The 17,228-nt window shown below is 35.4% G+C and overlaps 1 protein-coding gene across 2 annotated transcripts; it reads left to right on the top strand.

Moving 5' to 3' along the window:
• The first annotated feature begins 19 nt into the window (after positions 1-19).
• uacaa (uveal autoantigen with coiled-coil domains and ankyrin repeats a) lies at positions 20-14,926 on the top strand. 2 transcript variants are annotated; one of them, XM_052582523.1, is made up of 16 exons: positions 20-122; positions 1,531-1,658; positions 4,938-5,026; positions 5,519-5,583; positions 6,398-6,455; positions 8,258-8,328; positions 8,483-8,589; positions 8,980-9,161; positions 9,760-9,797; positions 10,299-10,379; positions 10,499-10,526; positions 10,654-10,694; positions 11,622-12,815; positions 12,956-13,084; positions 14,127-14,192; positions 14,303-14,926. In XM_052582523.1, exons 2-16 carry the CDS (start codon positions 1,564-1,566, stop codon positions 14,372-14,374), a joined length of 2,316 nt encoding a protein of 771 aa, XP_052438483.1. In that variant the 5' UTR covers positions 20-122; positions 1,531-1,563; the 3' UTR covers positions 14,375-14,926. The 2 variants fall into 2 exon arrangements, with proteins under 2 accessions (XP_052438483.1, XP_052438482.1); XM_052582522.1 differs by lacking the exon at positions 20-122 and adding an exon at positions 336-609.
• Positions 14,927-17,228: the final 2,302 nt, after the last annotated feature.

A 17,228-nucleotide genomic window follows, 5' to 3' on the forward strand; every position in this document is an offset into this window, starting at 1 on the left:
TTTTTTTTACAGACAATAGGTGGCGCTATAATGGATAATTTATACTTTCACTACAACTTGACTAACTCTGGAACCTGAAAAGATACTGGCCTTTATTTTGTGAGCGCAATGTCTAAAACCTGGTACGTATAGACAATAGGTCTTACTTACATGTTTATTTAAATCATATGATGAATTACAAAAGAAGCATATTTCCAACCAATCATTGATGACGCAACTGTGTTTACAAGTTCGCAAACAGGACTAGCTTGCTGACAGTATTACTCGAAGCTGTATCCAAAACAAACACTCATTGTCGAGCTGGTTTTGAAGGCATGTATCGACTCTGAGGAATCTGTAGCCCGCAAATCATGTGAATCAGCTTTTCTACGGCATGACCTTCATACAGAGACTCCCAGACTCGCCGATTGGCTCATAGTTACACAGTTTTCCTGACGATTGGTTCATGGGAGTGCGTCAGGTCTCAATAGAGCCTGAACCTTGTAACCGAGGGGGGGAATAAAGTTAGCAGGAAAACTTTGACAAGAGACGCAAATTTGGAGATCTGGACAAGTGCACGGTTACACTGGAACTATGAAAAGTTTCAAACAACGACTTAAGAAAAATGAGGTAAACATTGGACACAAGTTTTACTGTTTCGAAAAGGACTTTGGACCAAGCCCATAATATGTCCTCAATCTCAGCGTGTGTAATAATTGGGCGTTGTATGGTCAATCTGCGCGTGGTTGTACTGTAAATTGCATATTATCTTGCTAAACACCAGGAATGGATTGTTATGTTTATGTCTATAGTGATAAGGACTTTACTACTCTCCGGACTCGTTTATCGTATCTTCAGAAATTACGCAAAATCTCAGTAGTTGATTTTATCGGTGCATTTCACATATGCTTCTAGTAAAACACTTTGCGCATGAGTGAGTGAGATAATCAGAGATTGTTTACTGTGCGGTTGCAATGGAATACAACTGTAGAATCATTTCACAAATATTGTTTTTAATGTTATCATATTTCTTTAGGATGTGGTAGATCAAGGCTCTTTGAAAAACTGTAATAATTCGGCCATATGGAATTGTAATGCGGTCATCAGACCTGGAACTACTTCATAGTGCGGTTATTGAAAATAATAGACAGATTAGAACGTCTGACAGCCAATCAAAATCAAGAATTCAGCATCACCTTGGTGTAAACCAGAGCCATGAACTACAGGATAGTTCTAAAAGTGCTGAATGCTGATTGGCCAAAACAGCTTTCCAGCTTGCTCAGTATAGTAGCAATGCAATTTTTTTAATTATGCACAGCAACATTGTTATTTTAGGAGGAAATATAGCATATTGTGGAATGTATGTGGATTTACATTTATTATTATTTTTATTATTATTATTATTTATTAAAACAAATAAAGTGTTTATTAGCAGAGCCAAACATGCAATGATTAAACTGATTAAGCTACACTTCCAGTGATGGCTCTGTTGAGCTGCTGTAGAATAAGCTGTGAAATATTGATTATTTTTTATATTTGCCATCGTCTCAGAGCACAGACTGGGGAAAGTATGATGAGCGTCTGATGAAGGCAGCAGAGAATGGAGATATAGAGAAACTCACAGCCACACTCAAGAAAGGAACCAGCCCCACCAAACTAGACCCTGAGGGCCATTCTGCGTAAGTGCCACTTTCAAATGACCATCTCTTACGTGATGCTAAAAATTACTATCCACTGTACAGAGGGCAGTATTTAGTGCTCTTTACTGAGAATAATTCCCCACATAAGTATAATCTATATTTCCTACCTGTATGCAGCAAAACTGACTGACATAACATTTTTGCAAAGACAGCTAATTTTAAAGTCAGTCAGCATCCTCTATGGATCCGTGCACTACTGAGCTCATTCCAGCACTATGTTTTGAAGTGGAAGCGAACCCCTCTGTGAAGGGCTCTAGGATCAAGTGGTCTTGCGATCTTTGATTTGATGTGAATCTCAAAAGCATATCTCTTTCCTCCCTGCTGGGACTCCTGTGCTTACTTCTTTTAAATGCATTTCATCACTCATCTCTTGCCACAAAAGATAGCTTTTTAATAAAAGTGCAAATGTCCAGCCAGGGAATGAGGGAAGGGATTTCGATAGCCCTATTTTTTGTTCCCTCATCCTCCACTGCAGTGCACAATGCCTTGATTGTTGTTGAATTTATTTCCAGTAGCTGCTTCTGAATGAAAAGTAGGGAGTCTGTAGCACTCAAGTTTTGTAGTGTTTTTCTTCTTTTGCATTAGAATTGCCTGGAACATAAGTGTCACATGTACACTAACCCATGTCTTTTACTGCTAAACAAATTCTGAATTTCACCCTTAATGCTATTTTGGTTTAATCTTATATTTTACCCTTAAGGATAAGCTATCTAGAATGCCAAGTTTGCTTTGTGCAGACTTCTGTATTCCTTTATTGTATAATTGACAAAGCTTTCACAATCTGTAATTAGATCTTTCCTCCATGGGCCTGCTACACACTTTTTTTTAAAAATAATGTAAAAATATGTTGTTTTCTGGTCTCCCCGCCTTGCCTGGCTAAAACCTTTTTAATTTACGTAATTTTCACTCGTAAGTCATCCAATTTGAGCGTTTCGTGTCAATGATTTTGCTTTGCAGCTTGCTATTTTAATGTTTAAAATTATTACTTTATTCTCAGAATATTATACATTTAATCTCATATTGCAAAGATTTGTTGCCACAACTTTGTTCTGGCAGGTTTGAATTTATTCTCCAAATGTTGCAACTTTAAATCTCAAAATTTCTCAGACTTTTGACTTTATTCTATTGTTGAATTGCTACGAGTTTATTCTCATATTATTGATATTCTCAAAATAATATGACATTAATCTCATAGTCTTATTTTGTAACATTTTTATAGCATAGCAAGATTCTTTCCATTTCCATCCTCTCTGCTTGCTTCATAGACAGAATATAATTAGATTTTTTTTTAAAAAGGGGAAAAAAAAGTGTCTTGCTAACTTCGAAAACAGTTCCCAATATTAATGTTTGTTGCTTCTATCATTTGGTTTAGATATTATCTACTTTTATTTTTTACTTTTCAAAATGAAAGAAAAAGGCAATTACAAGGTTTTAACAAGTGCTTCATTTTTCATACCTGACTAGACAGCATGATATCCCATTTACGGTACAATGGAGCCATGTAAGGCGTAAAAGAGGTTCATAACTGTTGAAAAGTTGTTCTGCAGAGTAAACAAATCATCATACAGTAAATACATAATCATAAATGTGTAGCACAGCGGTGCTCTGGTGATAATATGTTTATGGGAGAGAATTGAACATGGTGTGCAGTATTAAATGCAGCCTGTAATTTTCCTATTTTTCTTGTCTTATCTCTTCAGGTCAGCTGTTTTTAAAGGGGTTGTTATGCATTAGGTGTGTCAGGCTATGACAGGATTTCAGTCATGTCCTGTTTTTTTAAAAGATTTTATACCTGCTAACATTTTTCTGTCAAAAAGAATATATGTATTTTCTTGCCTGGACCTTTCCAGTAAAATGGAATAAGGAACGTTTTAATTTTTCCTGTGCATTCCTTGAAGATTTAATGTTATGCTCCACAGTGTGTCTATACTCATTCCTACATCTGGCTGATCCTTCTTTTGTCCTCTATTTCACTTTTCAAATACCAGCAGTCTTAGTGATTTAATAAACACTGATGCCTCATGCCTATTTTGTATCTAAACTCAAGGAGTGGCTGCGTCTATTTTCTGTTGAAACAGGCCTCGGCTGCTATGTTACTGCATGTTTCTTTTCATGTTTCTTGGCTCTTAATACATCCTCATATAATAAATCACTAGTAAACTCACCTATATGTTGTCGATTTTCATAGAAGTATGATAATATTAATTGTCTGAATATATGCACTGATATACATTATTCATGTTGCATTTAAAACCCCCAAACTAAGTTAACTTCAATTTATTACAATTAATCCCTAATCTAATCATGACAAACTAAATACCGTTGGAAAGGTCTAAGACTTTTAAATAGATATTTTACCACTGTTTGTTGTTAAGTGTTGTTATGTAGGAGCAGTAATAGATTAATTTATGACAAGAGTGCACCTCAAAACAAATAGACCAGAACAGGAGCTCTGACCTTTGTCACAAAGAATCTATTTGTTTCCTTTTTTCCCATCACATGTTTTAGTATTCACCATATGTATCATTTGAAAGCTTAAAACCTCAAAATTCATCCTGTGCAATCGGATATTGCGTTACCATAGAAATGGTTCTTTAATTCTTTAATTATTTTAGCAGGCTCCTCCCCCTTAGTGCAGGGTATCATATTACATAATGTAGCTATTATGGTCTTTTGGAATTAAAAGTTTTTAGAATCTTGAAGAAAATCTTTAGAATCTTATTAAGAATCTTAACAAAATACAAATCATCGTAAAGCCTCAAGATTCCATAATTAGGGGTTATTTTGTGATAGGAAATGTATAAGATCTATTAATAATGTATAAAATATAAGAAATGTATACATTTGTGACAGATAAATGCATAAAAATGTGGTATAACGCTGAAACAGAATAGCATAGTAACCTGCATTTTTTATATATCAACTTCAAATTTGGAACACAACTTATTTACACATATAGCTTTAATTGTATGCTGAATATGGATTAAAACCTGTTTTGTTAAATATTTTACAAAAAAAAAAAAAAAAAAAAATGTACAGTACATTTTCTTTCCAGTAAGTTTAACCTTCTATAACTTATTTTTTTTCCTTTCGTTTTTTCACTTCTGCAATAATCTGTTGATTGTCTTCTTTACAAAGAGACCAACCTTAGGTCTGTATTCAGTTAAGAGGTTAAATACATCAAATGAAACTGTTAATGTTATTGATGATAATCATACTTATATCTTTTAATAATATTAGTTGTATGTTATTTTTAAGGTTTCATGTTGCTGCTAGCAAAGGAATCTTAAATAGTCTAAATGTTTTCCTGGAGAACGGTGTCAACGTGAAGGCTGTAGATGCTGCCGGTAAGACTTCCTTTCTCTGAATATTTATATAAAAATGCATAATTTAAGTAGGAATACGTGTAATATTCTGTGGTAAAATGACCCCACTGAAAAATTGGGATTCTAAATCTAATATAAACAAGAAGGTTTAGACTGAAAAATATAAAGCGAAGAAACATTATTGCTTAAAATGAATGAGATTCTGCACTATTTGTAGGTCACTAATCAAACTATTAAATAAGCAAACTTGTGAAATTGATGCTAATTATACAAGTGACCAAATGTTGTTGTTTCTATTTAAGCCCAAGAAGCTCTTTGGATCATTTTCAAATTGTGAGAACATGATCATCAGGCTTTAGACAAACTTGTAGAGGTTATGCAGCTGCTGCTGCCATTACAGCAAAACAGTGACCAACCAAATTATGAAAAATAGAGTATTTAATATGTGCATTTCAGACATTTGTACTTAACTGTAAGTTTGTTTGTAAATGTAATTGTTGTTCTTCTTTGCAGGTAAAACAGCTTTGCATCTGGCTGCAGCAGGCGGTCATTCCATGTGTGTGCAAAAGCTACTGCAGGTACCGTCCACTGCTTTCCTCCAATAACAATCACAGGAAGAAAGACTTAATGAGAAACCACATTGGAATGTCTCAGTGTTGACATCTAACCAGCCCCTCTAGCGATTGCTCTGCCAAAGACTGCTCAATGCTTTCTTTTCTTCCCCTACCCTCTATGGTTTGTGTTTTATGTTTAAAGCCCTTGTTTATTCGTTTTTTCTTTCTCCGGACTTTCTTTTGCTTTTGATCTCCACATAAAGCTGAGCGCTTATGGCAGGGCTGGAGCAATTTATTTCTCATTTTTGTATCATAGCAACAATTCTTTTTTGCTCACAAACGCACCGTTAAGAATGTGAGGTGTGTTAACTGGTATGAAAATGTGAATTATTTTTCGTAATGCTTTGATGTGAATGCAGCAGTAATTAAATGCAAGTGAAAGCGAAGGAAATGAGTTTCAACGGGCAGTCAATTGCATTAAAGTAGCAAAAAAATAAAAATGATGATTATTAAAACCATGAACAATGTAAAGTATTAAAAGAAGTAGAAGGGGAAATAAAATGCACCCTAAGCATCAGTGAAAATTCCATATAAATGGAATCTGATGACTGAGCCAAATTGCACATTTATATTTGCATGCATGATGAGAGCATGTGCTTTAATATGGCATTTATGCATTTTACATTCTCCTCAGCATCTTAGGTTGTTGAGCAGAGAAATATGTAGCCGAACTTATGCGAAATAAGTAATTTAAGATTTGAAATCACATTTTATATCAATTCAGAATGTATAATATTGCTCAAGTGCATGTGTTAATAATTAATTTCTTTTACAACAGTGTAAATGTCCTGTTGACTGCACAGACCTGCAGGGTCGAACAGCTTTGCATGATGCAGGTATGTGAATTTTTTGCTTTTTAAGATGTGACAAAATTGTATTTTAGTGGAAAATATTAGATCTAGACATCAAAGCGTTCATAATAAAATAGAATTAAATAGAATTAAATATTTTATAATTTTTCATTTGTTTTATTTATTTTATCATTATTCCACTTAAAATGTTAGTAAAGTTTTCATAATTTATAAAACCACATTTGCATTTGTTTTGCAGACTACAGTGCATCATTAAAGTTTCATATTATGCAAACAACTTTCTCAAAATGAAACATCCTGAAAGTATAAAACAATAACAAACCCTGCTCTTGAACTGTCCTCTCGCTCCGGAAGCCTGACAGATTCGGTTTTTTTTTTCTCGTTTGCTGTTGTCTTAAACATTTAGATACACTGTTAACTGTAAATGCTACTGCTTATGTTAGCTTTTAATATACACAAGTCCATGTTTAATGCTTCGCATAGCTATGTGAAAAATATTTGTCTCTCTATACATATAAAGTGTATAATTGGAATTTGGAACAGTTTATTGGATATAAACAGTTTATAACAGTATATAAAACATGACAAATATGGATTCAGTATTGTATATAAAAATAATGAAGACATAATCTGAAAAACCAAGCCATGTGCATTATAGGGAATAATATACTGAATATTTTACAGTTGGTTTGTTACTTTTAGATCAAAAGGTATTGTTGTTTAATGGATTTATATTATTGCATACACTAAAAGTTGTAAAATTATTATAAAACACACAAAATTGTAATTCTAAAAACTGAGCCTTGTGCAATAACAGCGATGTTTTTCGGAAAATTTTAGTATTGTTTAGTTTTATATTAATGTCACGTTATTAAATTAAGTAATTTAAATGGTTAATTCTTTTTTTTTTTTTCTAGAAATTAAGCTTTGTGCAATGTAAAGGTCATATATTTATGTGAGTTATCTGAGTTAGTTTGGCCTCAAAACATAACGGCCACAAAGAGTTTAATTGGTAAAAAAAAAAAAAAAAATTGTCTAATGAATGTTAAAGGTCAGAATAACTTTGTTGTTTGTGACATGAACCTAGGAAGTAACTCGTAGTCCCTACGAGCCGTTTTTGTAGGCATTAAACTGCCACAATTATTAAAGACAATATCTCCATTTGCATTGAACTTTCAGCATTGTAACTTTGCAGATATTGTTTATGCTCAAACAGCAACATTACAAACTAACTTTAAAAAAGTGTAATCACAATCAACCACCCCTTTAATTAAGATCAAATCCACTATTTAGAAAAGACTTGCATGTGTTCCAAAGCCTTAAAGATGATTGTTTCTTGGCAGCAGAATTGCTGTTTGGTTTGAGAAGATGACAAAACTATGTATAGTTAATAACATGCTCCACTAACAACTGCACAACAGCAACATATTTTAATACCACACTGTAATATTAGATGGCAGATCTTTGGTATGCTAGAATCTAAAATAATTAAATCGATTTGAAATTCTATATAACATGTATGTACATGTTTTAGGATTCTGAAGCAATAAACTTTTTATAAGCATGGGCCCTCTTATACCTCTTATAGAAGTGTTTAATTGAATTCACTTAACAATTCATGTTAATGCATTCTTGACAATGCATTCTTTCAGTTTCCTTCTTTGCATTTTGGGAGTGTGTGTCAGATTTATTGTTGTTATTCTTTTGCGCAGATCTTTCATTATAAATTCTTCAGTTACTGCATGGTGATGCATCTAGGACAGATATAGTGTCTGACTGTCAGGTTTGATTGGAAAATTATAATGTCTTGTCTTATTGTTTTTTAGCATATGTAGGCTGCAAAACCGCCATCAAAATGCTCTGTGACAGCGGAGCATCTATTGATGCCGTTGATGCTGTAAGTAAAATAGGTTTTGAAACAGAAATTCATTTCATACAGCGTGTATGTATAAGAAGCTATTTGAGATAGGGAGATAGAAGAATTGATTTTGAAATTGAAACCAAAAAGATGTTGCAATGTATGTTGCATTGACTTTTGGTACCTTTTTCAGGATGGTAGATCTCCCTTATTGCTTGCTGCTAAGATGAGCCAACCAGGAGCATGCCAGATGCTTGTGCAATTTGGAGCACGCTCTGTTCTTCGAGACAAGCAAAACAAGTAATTATTTTAAAATGATTAGGTTTTATCGTCTTTATTAATGATGCATAAAAAAAACATTTCTCAAAAACATTTGTAAATTTCTCATTATGCGATTCAAGGCATTAACGATAACAGTAGAAACAGCATTCGATTTATTTAATAAACAATGTAATAATATAGTTTAGAACAGGGGTTGCCAAACGTGTTAGCCCCTTGGTGTAGAACATGAACTGCTCTTGATGTGTCATGTAGATAAAGCTCATGCAAGTAAAGACATCGCAGAAAGTATCGGTTTGATTTGACATTATTATTGCCACACCAACTGATCAATTTTGTTTCTATGTTCCATTTTCCTGACTTTTTCCTTTATTTTACAGTATTTTCTGTATTTGTGTGTGTTCTGACTAGGACCGCACTTATCTTAGCTTGTGAGAGCTCTTGTAAAGAAGCACTGGATATTCTCCTGAAGACTAAGGCAGATGTTTCTGCAGTAGACATATATGGCCATGATGCTTACCACTACGCCAGACTAAGTCAGAAACAAGACTTGATCACACTTGTGCAACATGCCTTGGAAAAAATCACTAAAGGTAACATGTTACTTGTCAAACTTTTTTCCCGTTTTCTAGCAATATACATTTGAAAAGTGCAGTGAAATGTTATTTCACTATGTCATTGTCTTAAGAAGATCATATAATCTTGTGACCAGCAATGCTGGTTTTTTTTCGGAAAGGCAGTGCAAATTGGTGGTCTTGTTACCCTTACATGTAGCAATTACTGAACTTGCTCTTGCAGGCAGCAGGCCAGTTGAGTTTTAAATTTAGACCTGCTGTATCAACCATTTGAGGGTAATGTCATGTCATTTAAGAGAAGTGGCTGATAGATTCAGATCCAGCTGTGCTCACAGAAACTTCTCATATCCTAACACTAAAAGGAAATCATTTTCAAGAGGTGACTGGTCTGTATTTCTTTTCCGAGAACTGTTTTATTTATAGAACGAGGCTTTTCTAAGAGAAAGGCTTATTCCAAGCAAATCAGCTGCTTATTGTTAGATGGGCACTAGGGTCCCTGAAAGATGCTTATTCAATATCTCAAGATAATTAAATGCAACAAATGCTTATCTGAAATGTTGTGCATTACAAACAGTAACATCATGTTCAAAAATATTTCTCCCAAATTTGTTTTCAGCTAAAGAAACTGCCTCTGTTTCACAGAAGATCCAACAGGTAACACTGACATTTAGCCGACTGTTTAACGCATTTGCATGCATATTCACAGTCAAGTTCAAGTATTTATAATCCAAGACAGGAGAGACAGTTAACAGCATCCGAAAAAGTCATTGGTTTGCCGCACTCAAACTGACTTCATCTGTTTATTGATCTTACTGCCATCTAGAGTCTTAAACACTAATCGCAGTGGACTTTAATTAGAGCCATCCTAATACTGTACCTAGAGACTTGATAACGATTGGCGCTACTGTCTCCATCTCTGCAATGATGGAAATCAATTTGATGAAATGTAATGTTCTTCTCCAGCTGTCGATGGAGAGGAAAACTGATTCTCATGCTCATGTGAATAATTCATACATTTGTAAAATGATAGTTTCTTACTACTAACACATAATAGTATTTGATGTACACGTACCGTTGGGAAAAATAATTTATGATGTTGAATTTAAAATGTATGGATGTTTTTGATTATCATAGTGTTTTTCTTTCCAAATGCAGGCGAAATCCCCATCCACAGGGATTGGTCGGACCAAATCAGGATCGGTAAAGACTGAGAAACCTTTGTCAGAGCCACTAACAGTGAGTTTCTTTATTTAAATTGAGGCTATGAGGTAGTCTTTTTCCTCATTACTGTAGCTGATTGTGGTCCTGCGATCAGTTGTGGATGTCATCAGTAAAGGGCTGTGTCTGAATTACAGAGGGAACATGGCAGTCACTTTGCTGAAGGTAACTTGGAACACATGTTTTTATTTTATTTTTATCATGGCAGAACATCAGGACTGCAATCAGTCATATCACAAAAGCTTTCAGGCCTGGGCTCTTATGTTTTAAACATGTTTTCTGTTCCCTGAAGGAAAAGGTGCCAAACAAAGTCAGAATCTGGATTGTATACAGGTACCCTGTCTAACCTGACTTGATCTATGTCTGCTATGTTCAGCCAAAAATTTACATTTGATGAGCATGTACTCTCCCTTAGGCCATCCAAGATGTAGATGAGTTTGTTTCTCCATCTGAAAAGATTTGAAGTAAATAAGAAGAATATCACTCTCCAGTAGGTGCTCTGCAGTGAATGGGTGCAGTTTAGGTTTTCTTATTACAAACATGCAGCTTTTCGCTTCATGTTTACTGATGAACTGGAGATGTGTGGATAATTCTGATGGCACCCATTCACTGCAAGAGGATCTATTGGTGATCTAGAAATGTAATGCTAAATTTGCATTTACCTTTGATTCATTATTCCTTCAATGTCAGTGGCATTAATATGTGGATTTAATGTGTCCTTGATATCTTCCACAGTTTGTCCTTATATTAGGCTATTAAAATATATTTAACATTAAAAGAATGGTTCACACAAAAAATAAAAACTGTCATCGTTTACTCACCCTCATGTCATTTCAAACCTGCTTGAGTTGCTTTCTTATGTTGAACATAAAAGAAGATATTTGGAAGAAAGAAACTTATACAAGTTTGGAACGACAATAGGGTGAACTAAAAAATCAATTTGTATATTTTGTGTGTGAACCAGTAAAAATATAAAGGTACTTGTAATACAAAAATTCTTATTTAGAAGATGTAATGATTTTCTTCTATATTTGTATATTTTAACAGTAGTAGTAATAATATAATATAATATAGACTTTTACGCAGTTCACCAACTAATATAGTTAAGTGGTTTTTAAAATGAGAGATTAAAAGGTCGTATCCTCACTTGACGTGAGCCATCAAAATATATATATATTTTTTTACTGCAGTTCAATTAAAAAATTAAAACACACAAACAATGTATTTCCTACTTTATCATTACCTATGTGAATGATTCAGGTCAGGCCCACACAGTCAGCTCCTGTGCCAGTGAGATCTGCTCCAATGGAGTTATTGCCTGGTGAAGTGGAGGCCCTTAAAAGAGAACTAAGAGATTCAAGAAGAAGGCAGGAAGCAGCAGAGGCGGAGGTGCACAGGCTGGACACGGCACTGGCTCTGCGTGCTCAGGAGTATGAAGGACTGAGGAGAAGCAGCGAGCAAGCTCTGCATGCAGCCCATAACCGGTCGTGGGAGCTGGAGGAGGCCCTGGGCGAGGTGCAGCGGAGGATGGCCGGCTCGGAAACCCGAGTGAGACAGATGCAAGCTCATCTAGTGGCTGTCAGGGAGCACTTGGTGGAAGAACTGAGAGTCCAGCTCCAAGAGGTCAAAGGTCAGCGGGAGGCAGCCATAGCCGAACTAGGGAGGATGCAGAAGGAGCTCATCCAGAGCAGGAGGGAGGTGGAGCAGCAGAAGGAGAACCAGAGCTCCTTAATGCAGGAACTGAGCCGGATTTCCCATGAGCTTCTCAGCAGAGAAGAGCAAATAAACACACTGAGGACCAGGTTAGCGGAAGTGGAGACACAGCAAGCTGAGATGTTGTGTAAAGAAGCTCAAACCCCGTCAGAATGGTGCCCCACACATGAGAAGAGCACCATGACTGACCTCACCACAGAAACCCCTGAACCAACGATAGATCTGGAGAGCTACATTAGCAAGAATGAGCACACAGTTATAACTAGCTCACTGAAAGATGCACTGCAGCAGGCTGAAACCAAAGCTGACGAGTCTCTACAGAAGTACCAGAGGGCCCAGGAGGAGAACCAGAGCCTGCTGAGAGAACTTCATAAACAAAAGACTGAGCTGGACACCATCCAGGAGGCTCTGCAGGCCAGGTTTGTTCCTGTCGCCTTAGTGGAGGAAAAAGAGAAAGAGGTGGAGCGACTCAAACTGGCCCTTGAAGAGATGGAGAAGCAACAAAACCAGGCCAATGTGAACATCTCAAACAATAAGGATGAGGGTGTTCAGACAGAAGAACCAATGCAGCCATGCAAAAGTGAAGTACAGCATAACCAAGTATCTTCTTCTACAGTGAGTGACAGACCGGGAAGTGAAGTCACTAGAAGTGAAGTGAAAAATGCGCAGCTATCTGAAATAGAAACCAAAAGTAGCACAACTGAAGTCCAGGGGAGCACATTGCAAGATCAAGTTGAAAAGGTGATTATTGCTTGTATATTAGTTATATAAATTTTTCCTGCAGATCCAACTATCCAAAAAACCCTGATCATCTTAGGGTTTTGCACAGGGCACATTTTTTTGTCTTCAGTAAATTGAATTACATATATTCTCTGTCTCAGTCATCAGTGGAGCATGAGGGACAGAGGTTATATCAGGTCAACCTATCAGAACCCATCAGCTCCTGTGGACCATCACAGCCTGACAGCTCCCTGCAGGCTCAGGTCCAAAGCCTGCAACAGCAGCTAGAGGTTAGTTACTGATTGCTCTATCCTCTAGGGCTATTTCTTTGAGGTTTGGTTTATGTTGGTACTTAAAGTGCAGATTGGCTCAAAATGAATAATTGATAAGATTATTTAGTATATTCATTTTTATAAAACTTAAAACGATATTCCACCCAAAAATGAAAGGTCTGTCATCATTTACTCATCCTCATGCCATTTCAACAGAAAATAGGATATTTTGAAAAACGTCTGTAACCAGTTTTGGTTCTCATTGTCTTCCACTGTATTTTTCTTTGTCCATCCAATTGGAAATGAAACATGCTTGTTTTGGTTACCAGCATTCTTCAATATATATAATACAAAATCATATAACAGTAATGCAACAGTAATACAAAAGTAATATATTAAGAAACCCAGTAAAATAAAAACACATGATACAGTCCAACAGTTACTGGAGTACAAATGTATTTGTAATACTAAGAACAAATTTTGATCAAATTATTATTAGATTATGTTTGGTTTTGATTCTTGGAATATTCTGTTTCTTGTGCTGTGTTTATGGAGAAGAGAAAGCACAGCATATCCATATTAACCAGATTTAAATTCAGTTTGCTTGTAGAGTTTTTGTGCTGTTGCACAGACAGACATCTATTGTTCAGCTCCATGGGGATGCAAGTATGCTGGCAATATGTTACAGTAGCATGTTTCTTAGCAACAAGGGCACCAGTGGACATGAAACATCCATGAGATGGGTGGCTGGAGAGGTCTTCACCTTGGCAGACTTAGCAGAAGCAATTTTTACAATCCCACAGAGTAACATGAAATTGTCCTGTGGAATTAGAAGAAATCTGCTGTTACTGTGATCAAAAAAAGCATTACAAGTGAATCACTCTCCAGAGACATCTTAACTTCTCTTAAAATAACTCTCATTTGTCCCCAATGCTTTTATTGTAATCCAACAAAACAGAGCACTTTATGACCTGTATTCTCAATTTCTATATGAGATGTAGGTTTATGCATGGACCTGATGGGAGATCTAATGTATTCTTTTCTTTTCTTTTATTGCCAGGACTGTGAAAAACATTACAGGCATGTGCTTTCAATTTACAGAACACGATTGCTCAGTGCAGCACAGGTAGCATTTTATTTTTGTATGATGTATATGGTCTTAAGTAAATGTGCTTTCAAAAGTAGACCCATGGAGATGGTAGCATTTATGTTTCAGAAGCTGTTTTTTTTTTTCAGGGTTACATGGATGAAGAGGCCAAAGTGGCTCTGCTTCAGATTGCAAAGATGAGAGAGGAGCGTGTGTGTTGAGCATTTATTGTGCTGCTGTTACTGAATGTGTGTGTGTGTGTGTGTGTGTGTGTGTGTGTGTGTGTGTGTGTGTGTGTGTATACGCTACTGCTAAAAGGAGTGTGGTCTTATCTTATTTTTTAATTGTCTTTGAAAGAAGTAATTCTCACCAAGGCTGCCTTTATTTGATAAAAATACAGTAGAAACAGCAATTTAGTGAAATTAAAAATTTGTATTTTCTGTAATGCAAGTGCTGAATTTTGAGTAGACAATACTGCAGTATTCAGTGTAGTAATCCTTCAGAAAATCATTCTAAAATGCTAATTGGGTTCTCAAGAATCATTTCTTATTATCAATATTAAGAACATGTGCTGCTTAATATTTTTGTGAAAACTACTTTTTTTCGGTTCAAAGTTCAAAACTTATTAGTAATTAATTCTTTAACAGAAAAAAAAATCTAATTTGGTGTAATGTTTTTAATGTTTTATGTTCCCCTTTTATTGTGAAATGTCTTCTGCAAGTTAACAATGGTCCTTTTTACTAATTTAATCAACAAATAAACTATAAATCATATTTGGGTGATTTTGTGTCTGTTGTTTGACGAGGTGTAATGAAGATAAAAACTGCTGCATTGACGATACCAGAGACAATTTATATGACGATAACCGCCAACAAATGAGGTTTGTGTGCAAATTCATATCTTTTCCTGGTGATGACGCGCTCGTTGCAGTTTTTATGTAAACAAACAGGCGTCAGAATAAAATGCAAGATTGTCATTACTTCAAGTCAATTAGCCAATTTCGGTTTGTTTTTCAAAAAGCTATCGAATCTATTTAGGAGACTTACATCACTCAAATCATATGGGATTACTTTTATGGCACTTTATGTGGTGCTTGACAAATGTAATCACCATTCTCTCAGCCATTCTTATCTTTCCCGGGCAAACGAGGGGTGAGTGACAGAATAATTTTTATTTTGAGCCAGCTTCTGCTGTCGAAATTGCTCTTGCAAAACATTGTCAACGTTTTGGATATAACTTTATTTTGGGATATTGTACGTGCCACTTATTTTAAATGAAAAAATAAATAAAATAAAAATAAATAGAAAATACAATGCATTCTTACTGTTGCCCTCTTGATATATAAATGAACAACTTCACCTCAAAGGTATAGTTCACCCAACAATGAAAATCATTTATTCCAGTCTTTCTTTAATCTTTTATCAAAATTACTCGATTAATAAAAACACTCATGCCGATTTGCCTTGAGACCCTTCTGATCCAGTTCCTGTGAGTCACAGTCAGCTCTAATTACAGTCCGTTTCATCAGACCGTGTACAAAGCCATGTTCTTTAAAGTGAAGGGATCAGACTGCCCTCTTGTGTTCTGCACTAACTTACACTGTTGATTTTGATGGAACATGTTAGGGGATTTGTGTTCTCTAGGGTAAATAGTTTGCTGTGAAAATGAGTGTTGGATGGTAAGTAGTCAGCTCTGATGTCCTAAATACTTTACTGGTGTTTGTATTAATTAGGCAAAATAATCGACATCTGTAAAGTGGAAGACACTGTTTATGTACTTAATGAAATCTGTCCCTTGGTCTTGGCAAGAAAAAGTTGTGCATTTTTTTTCCATTAAGAGGCCTGACAATAAACCCCAATACACAGACTGCACAAACACTCAGCATATGGTTTTGATTTCAGCACTCAACCAAAAAAAGAAAAGAGATTTGTTGTTAAACACTGACCTCAACACAACCATCCATCAAGATTTTTATTTGTGCTAATACGATTTATTGTCTACACTGAGGTTTGGCTGAGCCTCACGCTTGCACAGACCTGTTTTTTCTTCTCCTCTACGATGAACTGACTGTGGTCATTGTGGTTTCATTCAGTTTCTTGGCTTGGCTGTTCATGTTGTAACCGTAGTTTATCAAAGCTCATGACACTGAGAAGAGCTTTTTGGCACTGCGTTAAAGTTTTATTCCACTGAAGTCTTAAGCTTTTGCACAGGAAAGAAACATAATACCCTATTAATTTTAAAGGAACCCTGACCCTCCCCAAATACAACCTAAACCCCCACCATCCTCATCAATTTGTTCACTTGAGACCCACTTCCCTCCCTAGCTAATATTGTCTCATATTTAATAGGGGAGCGAACCACAACATCGGTTTCATGTTTAGTTCTTTGTGGTCTGATCTGTATAAGCTGTTCTCAGTAATTACGGTGAATACTTTTCAATGTGCCTGGAAATTTTCCTTTAATCAGATTTCCAAAGCACTAACCAGAACCAGATGCCCACTTGGTTTGTCTCATATTACTGTGTGCTTAGAGATCACAACGTGGTGATCGCTTTTAACAGTCCGCTAACATATACTGACTGCTGACGACCCCACCTCTTCCCCTGAGGGGGCGTGACCTCTGGAAGTGATGCTGCTTTTACTCACGATCCTGCACTGGTCAGATCCATTTGAAAAACACATCGGAGCCTGAGAAGAATGCTCTTTTTAGAAGAAAATTTTGCATCTTTCTTCATATAAAAAACTTATCTTTGTAAAACTTATATAAATAAGTGAATATATATTTTATGTGTAGTATATTTATACTAAATATACTGTTTATGTATAGTATATGTAGTATAAATAAATATTTAGTTATTTATATCAAACTTATATATTATTTATTTAAGAAGTATGCATCATAGGTGTATTTGATGTTAATTTAAATGTATTAGTTGATGTATTAAAATTAAATAGAAAATGTATTACAATAACTTGAAAACCTAAAATAAATGAAAACCTAATGGGGATCAACATTGAGAATACTGGGAATTACAAAAAAATAAATATAAAGTAATAAAGTAAATAAAAAAATAAA

The sequence above is a fragment of the Carassius gibelio genome, chromosome B18, assembly GCF_023724105.1.
Source record: "Carassius gibelio isolate Cgi1373 ecotype wild population from Czech Republic chromosome B18, carGib1.2-hapl.c, whole genome shotgun sequence".
NCBI classification, from domain to species: Eukaryota; Metazoa; Chordata; class Actinopteri; order Cypriniformes; family Cyprinidae; genus Carassius; species Carassius gibelio.

What these genes read in the sequence shown, in the direction of transcription:
- uacaa (XM_052582522.1), top strand. Translation starts at nt 574, where the DNA reads ATGAAAAGTTTCAAACAACGACTTAAGAAAAATGAG. An exon ending in GAAGGCTGTAGATGCTGCCG is followed by an intron (nt 5,027 to 5,518) that starts GTAAGACTTCCT and finishes TCTTCTTTGCAG; the next exon opens with GTAAAACAGCTTTGCATCTG. An exon ending in TGCAAGATCAAGTTGAAAAG is followed by an intron (nt 12,816 to 12,955) that starts GTGATTATTGCT and finishes TCTCTGTCTCAG; the next exon opens with TCATCAGTGGAGCATGAGGG.